The sequence below is a fragment of the Bombina bombina genome, chromosome 3, assembly GCF_027579735.1.
Source record: "Bombina bombina isolate aBomBom1 chromosome 3, aBomBom1.pri, whole genome shotgun sequence".
Classification (NCBI taxonomy): Eukaryota; Metazoa; Chordata; class Amphibia; order Anura; family Bombinatoridae; genus Bombina; species Bombina bombina.
Genome location: NC_069501.1, coordinates 273,174,142 through 273,195,507, shown reverse-complemented (window position 1 = coordinate 273,195,507; position 21,366 = coordinate 273,174,142). Strand labels below are relative to the sequence as shown.

The 21,366-nt window shown below is 35.8% G+C and overlaps 1 protein-coding gene across 1 annotated transcript in view; it reads left to right on the top strand.

Annotated features, from left to right (window-relative positions):
- The first annotated feature begins 3,715 nt into the window (after nucleotides 1-3,715).
- The window catches only part of PITPNM3 (PITPNM family member 3), a 753,676-nt gene continuing 736,025 nt past the window's right edge, over nucleotides 3,716-21,366 (top strand). Inside the window, 2 exon segments of the mRNA XM_053705246.1 lie at nucleotides 3,716-3,728; nucleotides 3,876-3,968. Coding sequence (XP_053561221.1) covers nucleotides 3,716-3,728; nucleotides 3,876-3,968 — 106 coding nt within the window.

The window sequence follows — 21,366 nt, the reverse complement described above, 5'->3', positions numbered from 1 at the left end:
ATTGTAGAGAAGAGTTTGGTGCATTAGGTAATGACATAACTTCTCCCTATGAGAGCTAGTCACAAACCTGCCACAGGTGTTCTGAAGACCTGTCCCTTAGCTTACTCCTGTTGTGTTATTGTTGTACTCCACTGAGATATCCTGGATGGGCTGTCAACTGGACACACTGTATTCTGCAGTTGGGTAAGCACAGTAGAGTGGGTGCAAATCAGTTAAGTACCTTGAAGCACTCAAACAGCCCATATATGTATATGTATATTATAGCTAGGGCGCACTTATACAGTCACATACTTAAACACCAGTGCTATTTCTTGTATTTAATCCTTTTAAACATTATATTGCTAGTGTATAAGGATTTATGTGTATTGGAACATGTGTTAAAAATTTCAGACAATTTGTGGGAAGGATATATTCCTATATATTAAGGGATCATGCTGCTTAACCCCTATTTCCACTTTTAATATTTAACCTCAGACACCAGCTTGTTGGGTTGGGGTATGGTCGGAGGGTCTGAGAGAGTGCAAGGAGATTGGTCTCCTCAGGAGGTGAGGTTACCAATCAATATTCTAGCTCCATGTTTTATCAAGACTCTCCATAGATGGCCCTTCTCAAAGACAAGGTCACAGTAGTGGAATGTAAAAATCAATCATCAATGGGGGACCTCGCAGTTCCTTAGCAATAAATGAGGCTACTTGAATATTAACTTTTTGAGAGCTCAATCATTGTCTAATCATTGTCTTATCTCTGCCTTACATAAACCAACTATTTCTTCATTCGGAGGAATGCTCTGCATAGCAAGAAATGTTCAATCAGCTTCTGATTAGATAGGGCCTCCCTGACATATATCTTAAGGCCTTAGATAATAGATAATAGATAATAATGACCAAGATAATAGCTCAAAACAACCAGGGGTGCTCATCAGTATTTCTGATTGCTTCAGCATGATCTTGCAGAACTATTTATGCTGGCCTATTTTAGATGCACCCCTTTGACTCCTTGGATTTTTCCTTTGCATTAAATTCTCTTGTCCTCATTTTTTATAAAAATTTAAAAGTTATTAATTAACGGCTTGGGGATTGAACACTTTAATCCTAACACACAGAGTTTTCAATTTCTGTTACTAGAAACGTTTATTGCAAGGTCTTGAAAGTTTTTCTTTTCTGATGTAATTAGCAATGGCTATCATTACCACTCTTTTAGTTCAGCTCTTTCTCATTGATATCTCAAGAAAATTACTGAAGTTTCAGACATTCATTGTTTAGGCACTTTTCAGAATCATACCTTTTAGTTATTTTTTTCCCTTAATTTAGTTTTTAAGAGCTCTACAAGCTCCTATTTTGATCATATAATGATATAGATATTCATCTTCTATGTTGGAGGTTATTGCTTTCATCAGAAGAGTTTCTGAATTGTCTGCTGTATCTTACAGGGTTATTATCTTATTTGTAATCAAGATGAGGCATGTTTCACACTCAAAACAGTTTTCTATTAAAGGTAATATCTGCTAAATATATTAATCAAGAGATTGTATTTCCTTCTTTGTGTCCTAACCCATATAAATTCTAAAGAGAGACTTTTAAACAATTTAGGCATCAGGGATTTAAAGTTTTTTTTTTTTTGTTTGTTTTTTTTTTACAAGCCACAAAAGTTTTTAGACAATCCTTAGTTTATTTAATCATCTCTCAGGTTCAAATTATTTTGAAAATCCAACAGTTGTTCTTATTATTATACTTTATTTATAAAGCGCCAACAAATTCTGCAACAATGTCTATGGGTACAAAAGATAAAAGTACAATGATGATAAAATGTTTTTAAGAAAGGACTAAATTCATCAAGCAAATACAGGACAAATTGAGGGCCCTATTTCCATGGGAACTTGTTATCTCTTCTTTTAGCTTCTTGGTTAAAGAACGTAAACATAAGGCTTACTTGGAAGTTGGTAATTCTCTTCCAAAACTCATTACAGCACATTCTACCAAATCAGTTTTTACTTCTTGGGATTTTAAAAATGAAACTTCTGTAGAACAGGTTTGCAAAGCATCAATCTGGTCTTTCCTACACATTTTCTTTAATATTTTACCATTTTGATTTTCTTTTTTGTTGTTGCTTCTAAGACAGTTTTTGGCAGGAATTTCCAGGCTTCAGTGGCTGGTAACTAGGTTTATTCTGAGAAAGAAAAAACAATGGCACTACTTGTAATGTACATACGCTCTAAGTAATTCTTATTTATAGCAGTATCATGTTTGAGATTGCGCTATTTGGAGTAATGGTGCTGCGTATTGAATTGAAATTGGAGAAACCAAGGTGGTAAAGAACCCCCTGCTTGAGAATACACTTATAGCACTCTTATAGAACTTATAGCACTATATAGAGTTCTATAAGTGTATTCTAAAGCTGGGGATTCTTTACTGGCTGAGTTTCTCAAAGCTAGTAACTAGATACCTGCCATAACATTTCCCACTAATTTTCTTGTAGACTCTATAGCTTGGGTATTGGATGATAGGTATAATGGTTTCTGGACTCTGTCACCACCTTATAAAAGAAAAAATCATGTTTACCTGAAAATCTAATTTCTTACATGGTGGTGAGAATCCCCAAGACCCGCTCAGTTTTTTTTTTTTAATAGGTTTTCGACAACAGTTTTAGCTTGCACCTTATTTATTTAATATGTCCTTTCCTGCTTTCTGGACTTCTACTTTTTCCCTAGCTATACATTTGAATGAGATGGTTAGGGAAGTTGGAGGGACCAAAAGCTCTAGGTGTGTTGGGAATCTTTGCCTCCTCCTAGTGGCCATGAGTTAAATCCCAGGTGTGATGGCTTGTGGACTCTCACCACCATAAATTAAATGAATTTATCGGGGTAAGCATACATTTTGTATTTATTTTAATCCTAGCAATGGCTTGAATTCTCTAAGAATTTAAAAAAAATCTTAGCAAAAAAAATATATATATATTTTTATTTCTTTGTGTTTCTTGGTTTTCCTTTCATTTGGTGAGATTTTAAACATTTAAATAATCTGCAATCTATTTCTGAATATGATTAAATGTAATCAGAAATATAATAATATTATTAGAATGTACTTCTGCAATGTAAACCCCCTGGGGACATATTTTCACTGTTGACAATTGTAACTTTGCAATTACTGTTCCTGTATTATGTAATATGAATTTATAACTGAGTGTGCTGTGTCCTCATTTATTTATGTATTGTTTTATGTAATGCCGTAAATAGCTGCATACATTTTTTACAGTGCTTGAGAAAAAAAGGTATAATTATACTACTGCACATTTTCATTTAAATATAAATATTATAATGACATATTTGTGATGGAATCTTATTAAGCCTCTAACTTTATACATTCTGTTGGGCAGCAGTTTTCCCCAGGATTAGATTTAATGAACAGTAATATATGTATGGCAATACACTTCCATTGCCATTGATACATTTTTATTTTTATTTATTTTTTAACACCTTTATCCTTAAATTATTGTTATGTTTAACTCAGTGGAACTCGTAGACTGAGGTTTCTCGTTCTCCCACTTTTATTTATATCATGTGTGTACTTACTGGAGGCAACTAAACAATAACACAAACCTACTTAGCTTTAAAAATTAACCAATCAGAGCTGAAAGCAAGAGCAACCCTTTCAAAACTTTTACTTTTACATTGTTGTGCTTTATATTGCTATTTATGATATCAACAAAATTATATGACATGAAGAGTTTCAGTATGCTCCAATGATTTACCAATTTTACTGCCATATGTATATGTAAAAAAAAATGTCTTGTTTGTATTTGGGATGTATGGTTCAATGCAATTCATTCTTGTACTTTAGTTGGTAATAATGACATTTTTTTTTTCTATCATATATAAGGAAGAAGACGTTTCAGTGGAGCACAATGGCACCTGCAGAAAATAGTCAATGACTCTGTAGACAGCTCAGATGATGAGTTCTTTGATGCCCGAGGTATGTTTCCCAACTGCAGATTAAGGTATCTTTATTAGAGTGTAATTTTAATAGTAATACTATTATTGTTGCTATAATCGTTTTCCGGGGCATAGCACTAAAACATTTTCTATCATGCACACCTCAAAAAAAAAAAAAAGTAAAAGCTGTGTAAAATTAGGTTACATTTATTACTGCGATATTAGTTTTGTACTTTAAACTAATTCATACTGAAGTAAATTTTCAAATGTAATCTTTTAGATGAAACAAAGAAAATTTTAGGCTACATATTCCCTTTAAGGGCATATTATACATGCATACAAATAACAGCAATTTTAAGCTAAGATGTGTTAGTTGAATAACAATTCACAGTAATTCCCATATTTTGCCATGATGTTGAGTTATTGGAATGTTGTCATAAAAGCTGACTTATTGTTAAACTGTATTATTTTAACTATTTTACACCTAAAAATAAATAAATAGATGAAAACAGGACTATTTTGTCAAAGAAAGGTGCACTTTATATTAACCTTGCTTCGAATGCATTCATATCAGAGATTTCTCTGGTCTTGCTTTACTGGAGAGTCTCATTTATCTGGATTTAGCAATCAAGAAAGTCTGATACATAGGATAGGCGTATGTCCTTTCTTCCACATCTATCTTCGTTTGTATAACTCTTAGTCTTCCTAAGGGTGATATGTGGAAACAAGACATGGTCTCCTTGCCGAGTGTTCCTAGAGTATATGGTTACACTTACATACTTACATGAGTCCTTCAGAATTCCATGTGTGTGTGTGTATATATATATATGTATGTATAATAAATATATATAATATACAGAAAGAGAGAGAAAAACTTTATCCCAGATCAGATTATGTAAACCTGATATTTGTTTTATACCTTGTGAAAGGTAATGGTGCAGACCCTTTATTAGAAATAACAATATTAATAAATAGGGAGACTAGAAAGAGGATAGCTATATCCTCTTTAGAAAGAAAGGGAATTCAGCACTCTTTTAAATTTCCAAATACAATTCTTTATTAGTAATCTTATGGATTGAAGAGCTTCTATGTGACACACCAATAAAAGAAAGATTATATATCATAAGACTTTAGTCCAGAATAATCTTTCTGGTAAATGGCTACGGCTTTCAACGCACTTGAGGTCTAACCGAGCTGGAACAGAGTCCTTAGTAAAAGGTAAATAGGCAATACCGTGGTGTGAAATGCTTACGTGGCCGTATGGTAGAGCAGCTTAAACTCCCCTTCTGGGACTCCCTTGGCAGACACAGCAACCCTTGCAATGACTAAAAAAGCAACATAACTCCCTGAAAGCCTTAACAAACACATACATTTAAGCAGCATCTCAAATATTTAAAGGGACAGTCAAGTCCAAAGAAAACTTTCATTTTTCAAATAGGGCATGTAATTTTAAACAACTTTCCAATTTAATTTTATCACCAATTTTGCTTTGTTCTCTTGGTATTTTTAGTGGAAAGTGAAACATAGGAAGGCTTATATGACAATTTCTAAGACCTTGAAGGCTGTCTCTTATCACATGCCTTTTCATCTGCTTTTCACAACAGGGGAGAGCTAGTTCATGTAAACCATATAGATAACATTGTGATCACGCCCGTGGATTGTGGCTGACACTGCACTAATTGGCTAAAATGAAAGTCAATAGATAAGAAATAAGATGTCATGTGATCAGGGGCTGTCAGAAGATGCTTAAATACAAGTTAATCACAGCTGTAAAAAATATATTACTATAACAGTGTTGGTTATGCAAAACTGGGGAATGGGTAATAAGGGGATTATCTATCTTTTAAAACAACACAAATTCTGGTGTTGACTGTCCCTTTAAGAATGGGTGGGGATACCACAGGCTAAATAAATTATTTCAAATGCAATCATAAGGGTAAAGGAAATACTTGTAAACAATGTAATACAATCCAGCAAGTAAAGTGGATCATTGGGAACAAATTAAAGAGAAGAACATTTTTGAGTAAACTGTCCCTTTAAACCTTGCTGCCCACTTAATGATTATAATCAATATTTCTCCTCTGCAATTGTGTCAAACCAATCACAAACAGCACAACCTCTCACCTGCAGCCTTAAAACAATTATGTGGATGCGAGTTATAGTACAAGAATATGTCATAAACATGATAATATTACCTGTTTTTTACTGCCATTTCAACACAGGGCCGGACTGGGAATAAAAAGCAGCCCTGGAAAAATTGTAGACCAGCCCAACAGCCCTGTAATCGGTCAAAGCCACATAGATATATTTATTTATTTATATTTAATGTGTGTGTGTAATATTCTTATATGTTTGTGTACATATGTGTGTGTGTTTGTGTGTGCTAGGGCCTATACGGATTCACATGTCAAACTCTATAACATGCATGTGCACATTGTGAGTTGGTCTTTGAGGGATTTGAATATGAGCAGTATACAGGGATGTGTTTCATACAATAGTTATGTGTACATATCAATGATGAAATAATGTGTTCTTTAAGTGACACTATGGTCACACAATTTACTTTAGCCTGATCTATGCACCAAACCTGCTTTATTGAGCTAAAGGTATTGTGATGGCCATAGTGTCCATTTAATGAAAACTCTGAGACATGTTAGTATTGCACTATTCCACCTCACATCATGAACTGCATTGTGTTATGTAGCAATAATGTCAAGCATAATTGTAGATGTTTTTGTTAGTACGCCAAATACCATGCTCCTCATCATGTCCATGAATGCGTTATATTAAAGGATGTTGTATCGCAACTACATATACAGGTGTGTGGGATGTTACTCACCAGTATGATGTGCTGTGGTTGCAACCCCTTAGTTACAAGCCCCTGGAAGTCCACGGGACTGCTGTGATACTCAGGGACCTGTGTATTATCTCCTGCCAGGTGTTGTACTCTATGTCAAGAGCTGGCCCACCGCATGTTCCCTTTTGGTGGATAGCTTTCTGCCCCATCTTTTCTTTGACCCACCTCTTGCAGTCATTCCACCTCTTTTTCAGGCCAAAGTGAATATGATCAAACGGATAAACTGCCAGCGACCCAAGTGCAGGCAGATATCAAATAAGAGGCGCCAAGAGATGAAAAATAAGTGAAATTAAATACAAATTTACCAAATCAAATATAAAATGTTCATATAGTGATATTGTATCCTAAAGGGATAACCAGATAAAAAATAATATTAAAGTAAAATGTAACTAAAAGTATCTAATAGAACAATATATGAATATAACATATGATAAGGTAAAATAATTAAATATAGATATATTGTTAAAAATAATTTGATATAAATATAATCCATATACTTGATAAACCAAAAATAAAAATATTGCCAATTAATTTGAGTCCCAAAATAAGAATGTAAAATAAATTAAAATAATAATAAAAGTCTTAGTGATCCAAAATATATTGATTCAGGATAAAACAGCAAAAGTTGATCAGAAAACAGATATACGGATATGTGGCAGTGTCCATACAATAATTTCCAGGCAGATCCTCTGATGTGTCGTGCCCTGACACGAAAGGATAATCTAAAACAAGAAAGACAGAGGGTGCCACATAGTGCAGATAAATGAGGATAAAAGAGGTAGGAGATACACGTATACAGGTATCCTACTCACGTAATTATAAGCACTAATGTGCAATACAAGCAGCCCGAGTCCAAAGAGTCGCTCGGCAGACTCCCCAGGCACCTGGATCAGGTAATCTTTGTTGTCCCGGCAGAAAGAGTACCAAAAGACAGTGGGAGTCCCACAATCTTCTTTACTGTTTGGCAGCAATTGGTTATTCGAAAATGCAGTCTTTACTGGTTGGCAGCGGTAGGTGATTCAAAGGTGCAGTAGATGTAATGCACAGCCAACACAATGTCTCAGTGATGATATGGTCCAAATAAACAGGAGTGCAGCAGCAATGTATCAAAACATCAAAGGTTTAATAGAAAGCTTAAAAGCATTAAAAACAAGCAACGCGTTTCTCCGTGTCCCAGCGCGGTTTCATCAGCCTGATGGCGCCCTTTTTCTTGTTTTAGACTATCTTTTTCAGGCACTCTAGAGTCCTCCTCTGCGGGGCCACGCTGTTGACGGCATCCTCTACTGCCAACCATGCAGTCTTTCTATTTTGGCACTGCCTTTGTCCTTCTCCTGCCCAAAGAGGGCACTGTAATTGTCCATGATGGCCTGGACTAGGGCAACATTTTCTTCAAATGAGAAGTTGGGACATCTCAGCCTCTCATCTTCCTATCCATTACCTCCTCCCCCTTCTGTCCTCATGTACACCCTCTGTCCCTCTCCTGGATGTGCCTGCTCTCTGGGGCTCTCTGGCATCTCTCCTCCCATCATCCCTTCTGGCTCTCCCTCTCCCCACTCCACTTATTCCCTGACGGGGGGGGCACTGCTCCTCCTGTCCTCTCCAATACTCCACTCCCTGCAGCTCCTCTCCCCTCCTCCCCTCATCCCTACCTCCTGCTGCCATCCTCAAACTAATCATACTACACATACTCCTACTCACTCCCAGTTCAGTCACACACAATCACAATCAAACACTCAGCCTATCACACTGTAAAAATAAAATAAAATATGTGAGGTATTAGAAAAAAAGTGTGGTGTATTTGTATATGTATGTATGCAATGTGTGCAGTATGTCAGAATATGTGTAGGTGTACAAGCTTACTCAATCCACCAATGCGACCTAACTAACTATTCTGTTTGCGCCTCTCTCTCTACTCTCTCTAATTCCCCACTCCTGGGTCGTGTGTTGTAGCTCAACGAATAATCTAAACACTGAAGAAAATGTTGGCTGCGCATTGGTTTATATATGAATTTGAATAGTGTAATTACGTGTCGCATTTTTAGTTTAATTCAGGTTTTGTTTTTACGTGTGTTATCCTCATTTGCATAAAACGACTCTTTATTGACACTTTACTCGGACATAATACTGGCGTAAGTTACTTGCGACAACAAGTGCAAACTTTTTTACTGACTTATATCTGGTAAGCAGAATTTATATTGGGTTCAGTACAGTTTTGCACTGTTTTTTTCTATTATAAATTTTTAGGCATATTTTAGCACATTGTGGATTAACAATGGAATCTACCGTGGAGCATAGATATTCATTTATACCAACTTTGAAGATATACACATCCACTACACTGGAGTGAATTTTCTTCTTGTTATATCCTTTTTTCTTTTTGCATACCTTTTTCTATAACGTATCACAAACTATGTATATTTTTTCCCTTTTTTCTTTTTATTTGGATCAATTCTTTCTGCTATTTGCACATATACATACATTGCTGGTCATCTTGTCATTTGCATTGTTTTAAAATATGTTTATAAACATATTAGAAACAGCAATGCACTACTGAAATATAGTTTCTGATTGGTGGATGTATATACCTCCTTGTTATTGGTTTACCTATTGTGTTCAGCTAACTCCCAGTAGTGCATTGCTGCTCCTTCAACAAATGATACCAAGAAAATGAAGAACAATTGATAATAGATGTAAAATGGTAAATTGTTTAAAATGTTATGTTATATCTGAATCATGAAATAATTGTAAAATTATTAACTGTAAATTAGTTGTACCATAAATAGGGGGTCACTCACACTCTAACATTGGAGTGTACAATAGAACCCACTGCAATTCTGCATTTGGAGGGGTCTAGAAAGGCAGCAGAAAATTGCTTCCAAAAAATATTTATGCTATCAGTAACGTCACGTTAATGTCGTATGGCTTGGATCTAACTCTTCAATACAGGATCTTTTGAGATAAAAGTTCTGTGGACATTAACTAATTGTGGATGAACAAAAGAGCTATGCAGCATTAAGGAGGCTAATAATGTAAAATGTTCCTTTGACTGAAAAAATCATTTAAAACAGACAACCAGTAAGAAAAAAAGAAAAAGATTAACAATCAGTGACAACACTGGAAACTATTACATGCATGATTAAATAGTCTCCATTAACAGATTCTAACCATTAATCTAATGCTTAACCCTTAAAATACCCATCACTAAGCAATCCCAATACAGAATAAAATGAAAAAGAGGACATTCATAAGAGTATTTAGAGGGACAGTCTAGTCCAAAACAAACTTTCATGATTCAGATAGGGCATTTAATATTAAACAATTTACTTTTATCACCAATTTTGCTTTGTTCTTTTGGGATTCTTAGCTGAAAGCTTAACCTAGGAGGTTCATATGCTAATTTCTTAGACCTTAAAGGCCGCCTCTTAAGAATACATTTTAACAGGTTTTTCATCACTAGAGGGTGTTAGTTCATGTTTTTCATATAGATAACACTGTGCTCATGCACATGAAGTTACCTGGGAGCTATGACTGATTGGCTAAACTGCAAGTCTGTCAAAAGAACTGAAATAAAGGGACAGTTTGCAGAGGCTTAGATTCAAGATAATCACAGAGGTAAAAAATATATAACAGGACATTAGGTATCTAAAAACTTCAGGCTTGTCCACATATTGGTCTTTTAATTATGTCTATTCCTTAAAGCTACATAGAGAACAACAACTGATAAGATATTTAATTTAATCTAATGTGGGGATTTAAAATAAATTCAGACCCTACTGTGCCTTATATACATGGCTTACAACGTTTACTGCCTTAAAACTAAAATAATAAAACAAATAAAAAAATATAAGCAAACAAAGCACGCTACACATTGTTTATGCTTTCCTGGAATTTCGCTCCAAAATTGAGATAGTTGTTACTGGGATCATTTTTTAATATACTTGTAAAATAGGCAAAATGTACCTTAATTAACCACAAATCTTTGATAAATCTGTTCTGTAATAAGTAAGAAAATGTGACTTTTATATATATATATATATATATATATAAATATATATACAGTATAAATAATAATAATTCATGTCTAGTTATCTACTTAATCTCATGTTTTGCAGTATGCAAATGCTTATATAATATCCCCTACACTCAAAGCAATTAATCTTATTCTCACTGTGTAGCTGTTAGGAAGTATTAGTTGTACAATTATGTTTAACCTTTAGAAGTAGGGATAACCCTAATAGTCTTCCTATGAGAGCCAGATGGTGTATCTGGAATTGTATGAGCAGCAGTGGGCTTTCTGTAAATGCTTACTAAATATGTAATAACATTCACATTCAGCATAAGGAACAAAAATAACATTGTTGTTATTCAAACCGACCGCCACAAAAGCGGCGGTATTTCACCTCCCTATAGCGCTGCTATTACAGGTTTTGTAGAACCCGGCTTGTCCGGGCGATATGGTGGTGTTGAGTTCAATACCTGACCCAAATACAAGCAGTGTTTTGACGTGCTCGTGCACGATTTCCCCATAGACATCAATGGGGAGAGTCGGCTAAAAAAAAGCCTAACACCTGCAATCGCAGAAACAAAAGCTCCGTAACGCAGCCCCATTGATGTCTATGGGGAAAGAAAAAGTTATGTTTAAACCTAACACCCTAACATAAAAAAAAAACACATCTAAACACGAGTAACCTGCTGCCCCCAACATCGCTGCAACCTACATAATGTTATTAACCCCTAATCTGCAGCCCTTAACATCGCCGCAACCTACATTACAGTTATTAACCCCTAATCTGCTGGCCCGAACATTGCTGCCACCTACCTACACTTATTAGCCCTTAATCTGTCGCCCCCAATGTCAGCGCCACTATACTAAAATTATTAACCCCTAAACCTCTGGCCTCCCACATCACTAACACTACATAAATATATTAACCCCTAAACCTAACCCTAAGCATAAATCTAACCCTAATGTAACCCTGAACCTAACCCTAACACCCCCTAACTTAAATATAATTAAAATAAATCTAAATAAAACTTACAATTATTATCTAAATAACCTATTTCAAACTAAATACAAACTTACCTGTAAAATAAAACCTAAGCTAGCTACAATATAACTAATAGTTACATTGTAGCTAGCTTAGGTTTTATTTTTATTTCACAGTTAAGTTTGTATTTATTTTAACTAGGTAGACTAGTTAGTAAATAGTTATTAACTATTTAATAGCTACCAAGTTAAAATAAATACAAAGTTACCTGTAAAATAAAACCTAACCTGCCTTACACTAAAACCTAACATTACAATAATATAAATAAATTAAATTAATCAAATACAATTATCTAAATTACAAAAAAAAAACACTAAATTGCACAAAATAAAACACAAAATTATCCAAAATAAAAATGAATTACTCCTAATCCAATATCCCTATCAAAATAAAAAAGCCACCCCAAAATAAAAAAAAAACCCCTAGTCTACACTAAACTGCCAATAGCCCTTAAAAGGGCCTTTTGCGGGGCATTGCCCCAAAGAAATCAGCTCTTTTACCATCCAAAATGGCGTCCCATACATTCCGATTGGCTGATAGAATTCTATCAGCCAATAGGAATTAAAGGTGAAAAAATCCTATTGGCTGTTGCAATCAGCCAATAGGATTGAGCTTGCATTCTATTGGCTATTCCAATCAGCCAATAGAATGTGAGCTCAATCCTATTGGCTGATTGCAAAAGCCAATAGGATTTTTCACCTTTAATTCCTATTGGCTGATATTATTCTATCAGCCAATCGGAATGTAAAGGACACCATCTTGGATGACGTCACTTAAAGGGAAACTTCATTCTACAGCTGCGATCAGAGGAAGAGGATGCTCCGCGGATGTCTTGAAGATGGACCCGCTCCGTACCGGATGGATGAAGATAGACAATGCCGTCTGGATGAAGACTTCTGCCCGCTTGGATGAAGACTTCTGCCCGCTTGGATGAGGACTTCTCCCGCCTAGATGAGGATGGATGTCCGGTCTTTGAAAACTGTAAGTGGATCGGCGGGGGTTAGTGTTAGTTTTTTTTAAGGATTTATTGGGTGGGTTTTATTTTTAGAGTAGGGTTTGGGCAATGTAAAAGAGCTAAATGCCCTTTTAAGGGCAATGCCCATCCATATGCCCTTTTCAGGGAAATGGTTAGCTTAGGTTTTGTTTGTATTTTTATTTACAGGTAAAAGAGCTGATTTCTTTGGGGCAATGCCCTGCAAAAAGCCCTTTTAAGGGCTATTAGCAGTTTAGTGTAGGCTAGGGTTTTTTTTTATTTTGGGGGGCTTTTTTATTTTGATAGGGCTATTAGATTAGGAGTAATTCATTTTTATTTTGGATAATTTCGTTTTTTATTTTGTGTAATTTAGTATTTTTTTTTTGTAATTTAGATAATTGTATTTGATTAATTTAATTTTTTTATTTTATTGTAATGTTAGTTTTTAGTGTAAGGCAGGTTAGGTTTTATTTTACAGGTAACGTTGTATTTATTTTAACTTGGTAGTTAGTAAATAGTTAATTACTTTTTACTAACTAGTCTACCTAGTTAAAATAAATACAATCTTACCTGTGAAATAAAAATAAAACCTAATCTAGCTACAATGTAACTATTAGTTATTTTGTAGCTAGCTTAGGTTTTATTTTACAGGTAAGTATGTATTTAGTTTTAAATAGGTTATTTAGGTAATAATTGTAAGTTTTATTTAGATTTATTTTAATTATATTTAGGTTAGGGTTACGTTAGGCTTAGACTTAGGCTTAGGGTTACGTTAGGGTTAGGTTTAGGGGTTAATATATTTATGTAGTGAGGCGGGAGGGTGGCGGTTTAGGGGTTAATAGGTTTATTATAGCGGCGGTGTGGGCAGAATAGGGGTTAATAATATTTAAATAGTGTTTGCGATGCTGGAGGGCGGCAATTTAGGGGTTAATAAGTTTATTATAGTGGCGACAATGTTGGGGAGCGGCGGAATAGGGGTTAATACATTTTTTAAGTGGCGGCGATGTCCGGAGCGGCAGATTAGGGGTTAACAATTTTATTTTAGTGTTTGTGATGCGGGAGGGCCTCAGTTTAGGGGTTAATCGGTAGTTTATGGGTGTTAGTGTACTTTTTAACACTTTAGTTATGAGTTTCATGCTACAGCTTTGTAACGTAAAACTCATAACTACTGACTTTAGATGGCGGTACGGATCTTGTTAGTATAGGGTGTAACGCTCACTTTTTGGCCTCCCAGGCAAACCTGATATACCGGCGCTATGAAATTCCCATTGAAAAATTACTTTTTTAAAAGTGCAGTACTGACTTTGCGTGACGGCCAAAACGGTGTGCACTACATCTATACCTGCAAGACTAATAGCAGCGTTAGGGGAAAAAGCATCGTTATGAATCATGCTTTTTCACTCATAATGCAAAACTCGTAATCTAGCTGACTGTAAATTAAAAAAAGCAACAACTAGAGAACACAAAAAGTTCTGAAGGAAAGGTCCTGATGATTCTTTATGGCTAAACTTGGGAGCTCTGGTTCTTATCTGCTGTCTATTTTTCTATGACTTTTGTATTACAAGTTCCAGTAGTTTGTCACCATGCACTTTAACACCTCTAGGATAATGGTATTTTTCTTTCAGTACTTATGACATGTAATTAAATAGCATTTGACTATAGGTTAATGTGAAACCTGATGCTTCTTTTATTTGGCACTGTTAACATTATTTATCAATAGTTAGTCTTACTATAAATGGTCTAAGATTAAACAAGACATTATGGACTTTTTGTCACTAAGATTAGTATTCATAAAGCCTAAAAACACACCTGTTTGAAAACAGTGTCCTGTGTGCCCCTAGCATGCCCCTAAAGCTATTTTGGAGGGGTTCTGGCACATCAAATAGGAATCATGTGCTTACCTAACACAGCACACAGTTCTTCTTAAAAAACAAACAGCTGTTTTTTAGCTCACAAACTAAAGAGACGCAACCCCTTGGCAGCTAAATCATGAGGTATTCGTGACAGGTACTATTGTGCCTGCAGCCACTCCAGGACCAATACAGTTGTGATGCACAAGAGCCTGCGTTTGGAGGGCATTTGAAAGTAGCAGCATTGGTTTATATTGTTTTAAGAAGATGGAAAGACAACATTTGTAAAAATGCTTAGAAGGTTTTAAGCTTACAAAATATTAAAGTTTAATATAGTACTTAGTGATATAAGGAGCTAGTTAGGATACTGAGCTAGTTGAAGATCAGATCCCTCCCTGGACCTATGTCTTAAAGGCTCAAATTTTCTTATTATCCTATTATAACACTTTGCTAACTATTTTGCAATTTTTAACCCTTCTTTGCAAGCAATCAGTACATTTTCCTAATGTGGTATCTACATGAATTACTATCTCCATGAGTGGGAATGATCCCTACCATAGGCAAGGACAGCTCCATAACTCCAAAAGTACTCACACAGATAAGTCCACATGCTGTTATTGTTGACCACATGTACTACCAAGCCTCCTTAGATCTACTAAATTATTGTAAATAAAATTTTAGTAAGGGCACATTTTAGCATGAGAGGTGATGTCATTTATGTGGTAGTGTCTCTCAGCTCCAGTCCACAAGTACCCCTAACAGGGATGATTTCTTTCTAATGTGGTGAGAGTCCATGACAATTTATTACTTTTGGGAATGTATTGCCTGGCCCCCAGGAGGAACCAAAGACACCTCACACCAGAGCTTTAATATCTCTCCTACTTCCCTGACCCTCCCAGTATTTTGTTTGCTTAACCTAAGAGCAGGCGAAGATAGAGGTGCTCAGGATTTATAGAAGATTTACAGGGATATTAATCCCACATTTTCACTCAATGGATAGTTCCTAGAAAAGAGGGACCCAGGAGAGTACTGGCTGTGCAATGTGAATCTCTTCTCTGGCATTGTGGTAAAAAGCCGGCCGTAGGATCAGTCATTCAGTTCCTTTAGCCTCCTCCTATTTGGCCATGAAGATGTACTCACTTATTATATCTTCTATTGTTATTTACAGTACAAGATGGGCTCTCGGCTGTATCCTCAGGACTACCAGTTGGGTAAGAACAGTGGAGGGGACATTGCTGGGTAAGTACCCGCTTGTCTCACACAGCCCACAGGTTATTAGCAGGTGCATACAGTTATGAACATCATAGCCAGATCACAGCAGCTTGACAAATATAAGCAGCTACTTCAGACATAAGTGGAATAGTTTTGTGAACTTTTATTCTCACATATGTTTTTTTTATCATGTTAGTCCTGTAGTGTAGCCTTATATGCCTTATATGGCAGAGCAGGAGTTGCCAGAGCATGATTTCTGTTACTGTGTGTGGCTATAGTGTGCAACAGGAGCCTCCTTTGCCTTGTATTTTTGATACCAGAGAGGGTAAGATCTAAACCTATACCACAGAGCAGGGGGGGGCTTGATATTTTACTTGTGGTTTAGTTTTCACCGTGATTTTTGGAACCCTTATTGCATAGTAACAGGTGGGATTTTATGCTGCTTATTGTTTTACAATGCTCGGTTAGTTCTAAAGAGGATTATAATTGCATTTTATATTTCTGAGGTACTTTGGTACTACTTGATGTTAATTCTGCTTTTCTTCTGAAAGACTTATTTATAATGTACACTTTCTCTTACAAATTTGTTAAAAATGAGTTGCAATCTGTGTTGCTTGCATTGTTACTACTTATAATGGAGCAAACTGGAATTGCTTGCAAGGTAAGTCCCACTAGAGGGCAGACCTCCTGGTTTTATTTTTCCAACATACAATTGTATGCTTTGCAAACTGATTACTGCTCTGTCCTGTGCAACTTGGCACTACTGGCCTAAGTTACGTTTATTTTAATTGTAATGCTGGAAATTTAGTCTGTCCTCCGCCTGTGTACTCTATGCAGAGAGTGGGTTATTTGCCTGTTTGAGCAGAGTACAGTTCACAGCTGTTATGTGGTTATACTGCAAAAAGTGGGTCTCTGTCCCAGGGATGCGTTACTACTGTATTAGCTTAATATATGTATCACAGCAAACTGTTAGTTGTATTGCAGGTTGCAATGGTGGATATCAGTATTTTCAATTGTGTTATATTACTGCATTGGAACTGGGGTACCCCATTTTTAGGGGAAGATCAATCTACTTGATGGAGTGCATTGGTCATTCTCTTTCCTTCTACTCCGTCTTTCAATGCTTATTCAGTTTCTGTTTTTATCCCATCCAATTTTTTAGATGGGTCCCTCACACTCTCTGAGAGGTGACAGTTGGTCAAGGTGTTTCCACTCAAATTTATATTAGAGGATTGAGGGTCAGAAGGCATCTTCTGTTCTGCTGGTCATGGTTGGAGAGTTCATGTTCTCTAAACTTACTTGGTGGCGGGATAGTCACCACCTTTATTTCTTATAGCTCATTAAACTCATTTTGTACTACTTCTTGGGTTTTAAGAATGTGGTTTCAGTAGTGCAAATTTGCAAGGCTCAAATTTGCTGTTTTTTCCTCATCTGAGGTCATCTTTAGTAGGATAGTTCATTAAGTTTTAATTTCTGGTAAATAGGTGCCTGCCTTTATTTTGTCCCACCCATTTTTCGTGGACTTCACCACTTGGGCATTAGTTCCCAACAGTTATGAATCATCGTAACCGCCCAATTTTTCTAAGTGGTGGCAGTTTCTAGTTTGCACCTCTTTACCCTACTATCCTTCTTATTTCTTCCCCCTATTCTTGGCTATACAAAATACTAGGAGGGGCAGGGAAGTAGGAGGGATAGCAAAGCTCTGGTGTAGGGTGCCTTTGTCTCCTCCTAGTGGCCAGGTGATGAATTCCCATCAGCAATGAATTGTTGTGGACTCTCACCACCAAGAAAGGAATTTATCAGGTAAGCATAAATTATGTTTTTCGTTACATCTTAACTAAAGCACAGGTAAAATAATCAGCTGATGGGTGAGAGTGGGTTAATAATAACCATAGTTGCTGATTAACTGATACAAATGCTATAGTTAATATATTATAAAGGCTGGGCTGTTGGGGGTACTTGAGGGCAGAAGTTGAAACACTGATTTATGTAATCTATATAGATGAGATGAAGTGTATCATGTTTCTATATTGAGAATTGCACAAATTTAAATGTGTATCATTAATGGTCACCTCTTCGAATGGATTTTTTTTGTTTATTTCAGTATAAAATATAATTAAATTCATTTAATACAATTTTTTACATTTTCTCGGTTTTTACAATTATACCAATGTCTATCACTTTATTTAACCCAAATATTGGCTATTTTTCTTCCACTCTGAATTTACAGAAAAGAGTATTAATAAACATCAGAATAAAGTCTTATTTTTATTGTCGTCTTTATAAAGAGCAGCTTTTATTGGATTTACTCTTGACCGTATCCTTTAGAACCAAAGCAGCCTCTCGCAGCATGGGCATTCCGTGTAAGGCTTTAAAATGTCACCATGGCAACCAACAGAATTTGACAATAGCAGCATGGATGTCGGTTCATATTACTGCATTAGTTTGGCTGGCGGTGTGTTAAAGATTCCACACTGTCTTTCTGATTTCTCTTTCTGCATCAAACAAGAGTCTGTAAACTAGTTCATGCAACTGTATGAAACACCAATGAACAACGTGTTTATATTATGTCACACATAACTATCAAATTAAACTTCAATCACAGCACAACAAAGAAAATGTTAAGCCTGCATTTATGAAGGAAAGGTTGAATAAAAAGAGATCTCCATTTTGAAACGTGTAAAGTGAAAGAGATATCATCTGTGTTTAAAAAAATAAATAAGAAAAAAATTATAGAAAGCCATAGTATATATAAAAAAAAAAAACTAAAAATGATTAAGACTGGAAATCATAAAAGAAAAGACATAAGGGTGAGAATAACAAAAATTGTAGTTAATAAAATAGATTTAAGTTTGCTGTTAGGTAATCTGTCTGTATTGTATTATCAATAGTTAAATGAGTTTAAGAATGTATTAACCTGCATAAAAATATACTGCTCTTTTATTATTAATCTTTAATTATAAAATACTAACAGATTTCATAGTTCAGCTGAAGGAATGCCATGATAACATCAGCAATAATACAAAACACAACAATCACATACTGATAGAAAAGGTGTTGTTGATACTTATCCATTATATTTAACATTTTTGCCAATTTTTCTCTCATGTATCAATATGCATATGTTTGCTGTTTTTATTTTGGTACCAGGCTGTGGTTAGTTTGAATTCTCACGTTGATAAGGTGATGATGTTTTCTTTCTGTCAGATATTTCATTTTTGTAGACTGTCTTACCATGGTTGCTTGCTCTTTTATGACTTATTTTTATTAATAGCTACCTCCTCTGACCTTTGGCGTGTATCTGACCATTTTCTTTGTCTGTTGACTTGATTTGGTACTTCCAGACTTTCTTCTATTTTTTTACCTGACTTTAGGTTCCTCAATGTGGTGAACTATGTTCCTTGAATGAATGACATCTCCTATTTTCTGTGTCACTAGAAGTATAAGACAAAGAAGACAAGACTGTGTGGTGGCTGGTAGCATGTCTTCAATTGATATCTGTAAAGGAGGATCAGAACAGCTGACCTTATTTCTGAAAGTATGTAGAAGATTTTAGGATGTCAAAAAGCCTTGTTAGTGTAGATTTACTATACTGACTAATGGAGACTGTAAATTAAAGCACGAGACACTGGAGTGGTATCACATGAAAATAAAAGAAATGGAGAATGCTCTGGTGAGGGTTGAAAGATTCAAGTATTTGGACATTTTTTTTTTTTAACGTACTTACATTAACATATAGTGCTGCCTGGAACACATTAAGGGCCCCAATGTGCACCATCAACTTTGTGTCCAGCTCTTAAGAATTCTAAAGAGACCAGTTGTGCTCCATAAAATAGGGCCAGGGAAAGAGTGTGTCAACATTTCAGAACCCCTTTTTTTGTCGCGTTTAGTTCCTCTGCTTTGCACAGGAGCTGCAGGCTTCTTCCTTTTACTTATCTGACTGCTATACCTGTGCTAATGGTATCACTATTTGTGACCTGGATGTTGGAAAGAACACTGCAGTAGTTTTGGCCGCAATACCTTTTGGTAAAGATGTTAAAAGGCCCCTGATGATGTTAGTCTGGTGTTTGGTTATTCTTATGGAAGATCATGCATTTTTGTCTCTGCATAGTTTTCCTGGTTCTAAACCTCTTCTTACATCCTGACTTACACTTCAAACCTCATTCCTGCCTATACCCTGATCTAAGGATTAATACACTGGCTACTAATCTTTGGAATAGAACTCCTGAATACTCTTCTGCCTGCTCCCTTTGCTGTGTTTGTTTCCTGACAGATACCCTGGTATTGAACTTGAGCTTGGCTTTGGACTACTCTTTTGGATTAACCCTATTTGCTGACATTTGGTTGTGTCTATCCAGTGTTGACTTTGCCCTGTTCTTGACTTCTGTATATTTCACATCTACTGCAAACTTGGATCCAAACAAGGTAAATTCCTAATTGTCTTTTAGATGTTATATTTTTTCATGGTGGTGAGAATCCATGACTCCTGGGATTCAACGTCAAGCCACTTGGAGGAGGCAAAGATTTCCAAAGTTCTAAGAGCAAATAATGCCTCCCACCTCTCTGGTAGTCTTTTTTTTCTCTCCACATGAGGAAGGTGATGTATTGAGGTACTCCAAATTCTTCACTGTGAACGGTCCTCAGACCGATTTTAGGCCCATTTTCTCCTCGGAGAGCTGCTAATAAGAGACAGAGGGGAGATTTGAGTATTGTGCAGTGACACAATTACACACAGTGAGGAATTAGTCATAAGCCAGCCATAGGTGTCACAGGGACTGATCTATCAGCCTTCTCCTGTTGGGTCATTGATATACTCCACACATAGATCCTCTGCCTTGATGCACTCAGTACTTGATGGATTCTCTACTGGAAGCAGTATGCATGGTAGATTGGATGTATCTGAGGTAATTGCAGCCATTTCTTACACTCATATAACCCACAGGATTTTAGTAGGTAACCAAATTTAAAGAAACATAATGGCCAGGGAACATACAAATGTAGCAGACTAATTCCACCTTTGTTACATAGACTTTTCATACTTAGTCTAGTAATTATGAAAACTTTATTATGCAGTAGTAGCTGCTATTTACTATTCAGCTAATTCACTTGGGAGTTACATCTCAATGCAACCTTATAACCTCTGATTTATACACAATAAAAGGGATTTAACTATTTGGCAATGTGAGGTTAAGTCTCTTTGTGTATTACAGTTAGTAATTTGGCTATTTCCCTCTCTTTTTCAAAATTCCTCAGCTGCTCTTTTTTTTCCTGAGTGCAATGGCCATTTTTCAAATGTCTTATTACTGAAGGGTAAGATATTTTTATTAATTTCTGGTCTTAAAGCACGTTACACGGGCCAAAATTAATTCTCCCTCATACCCCTCCCTGCAGCTCTTAACTTTTTTAAGTTTTCCCTTTAATACTTATTTCCAAGGTTGTCTGCCTCAAATGTATCCTACATTATTCTACAAGGTCCCAGTTACATTGTTTCCAATAAT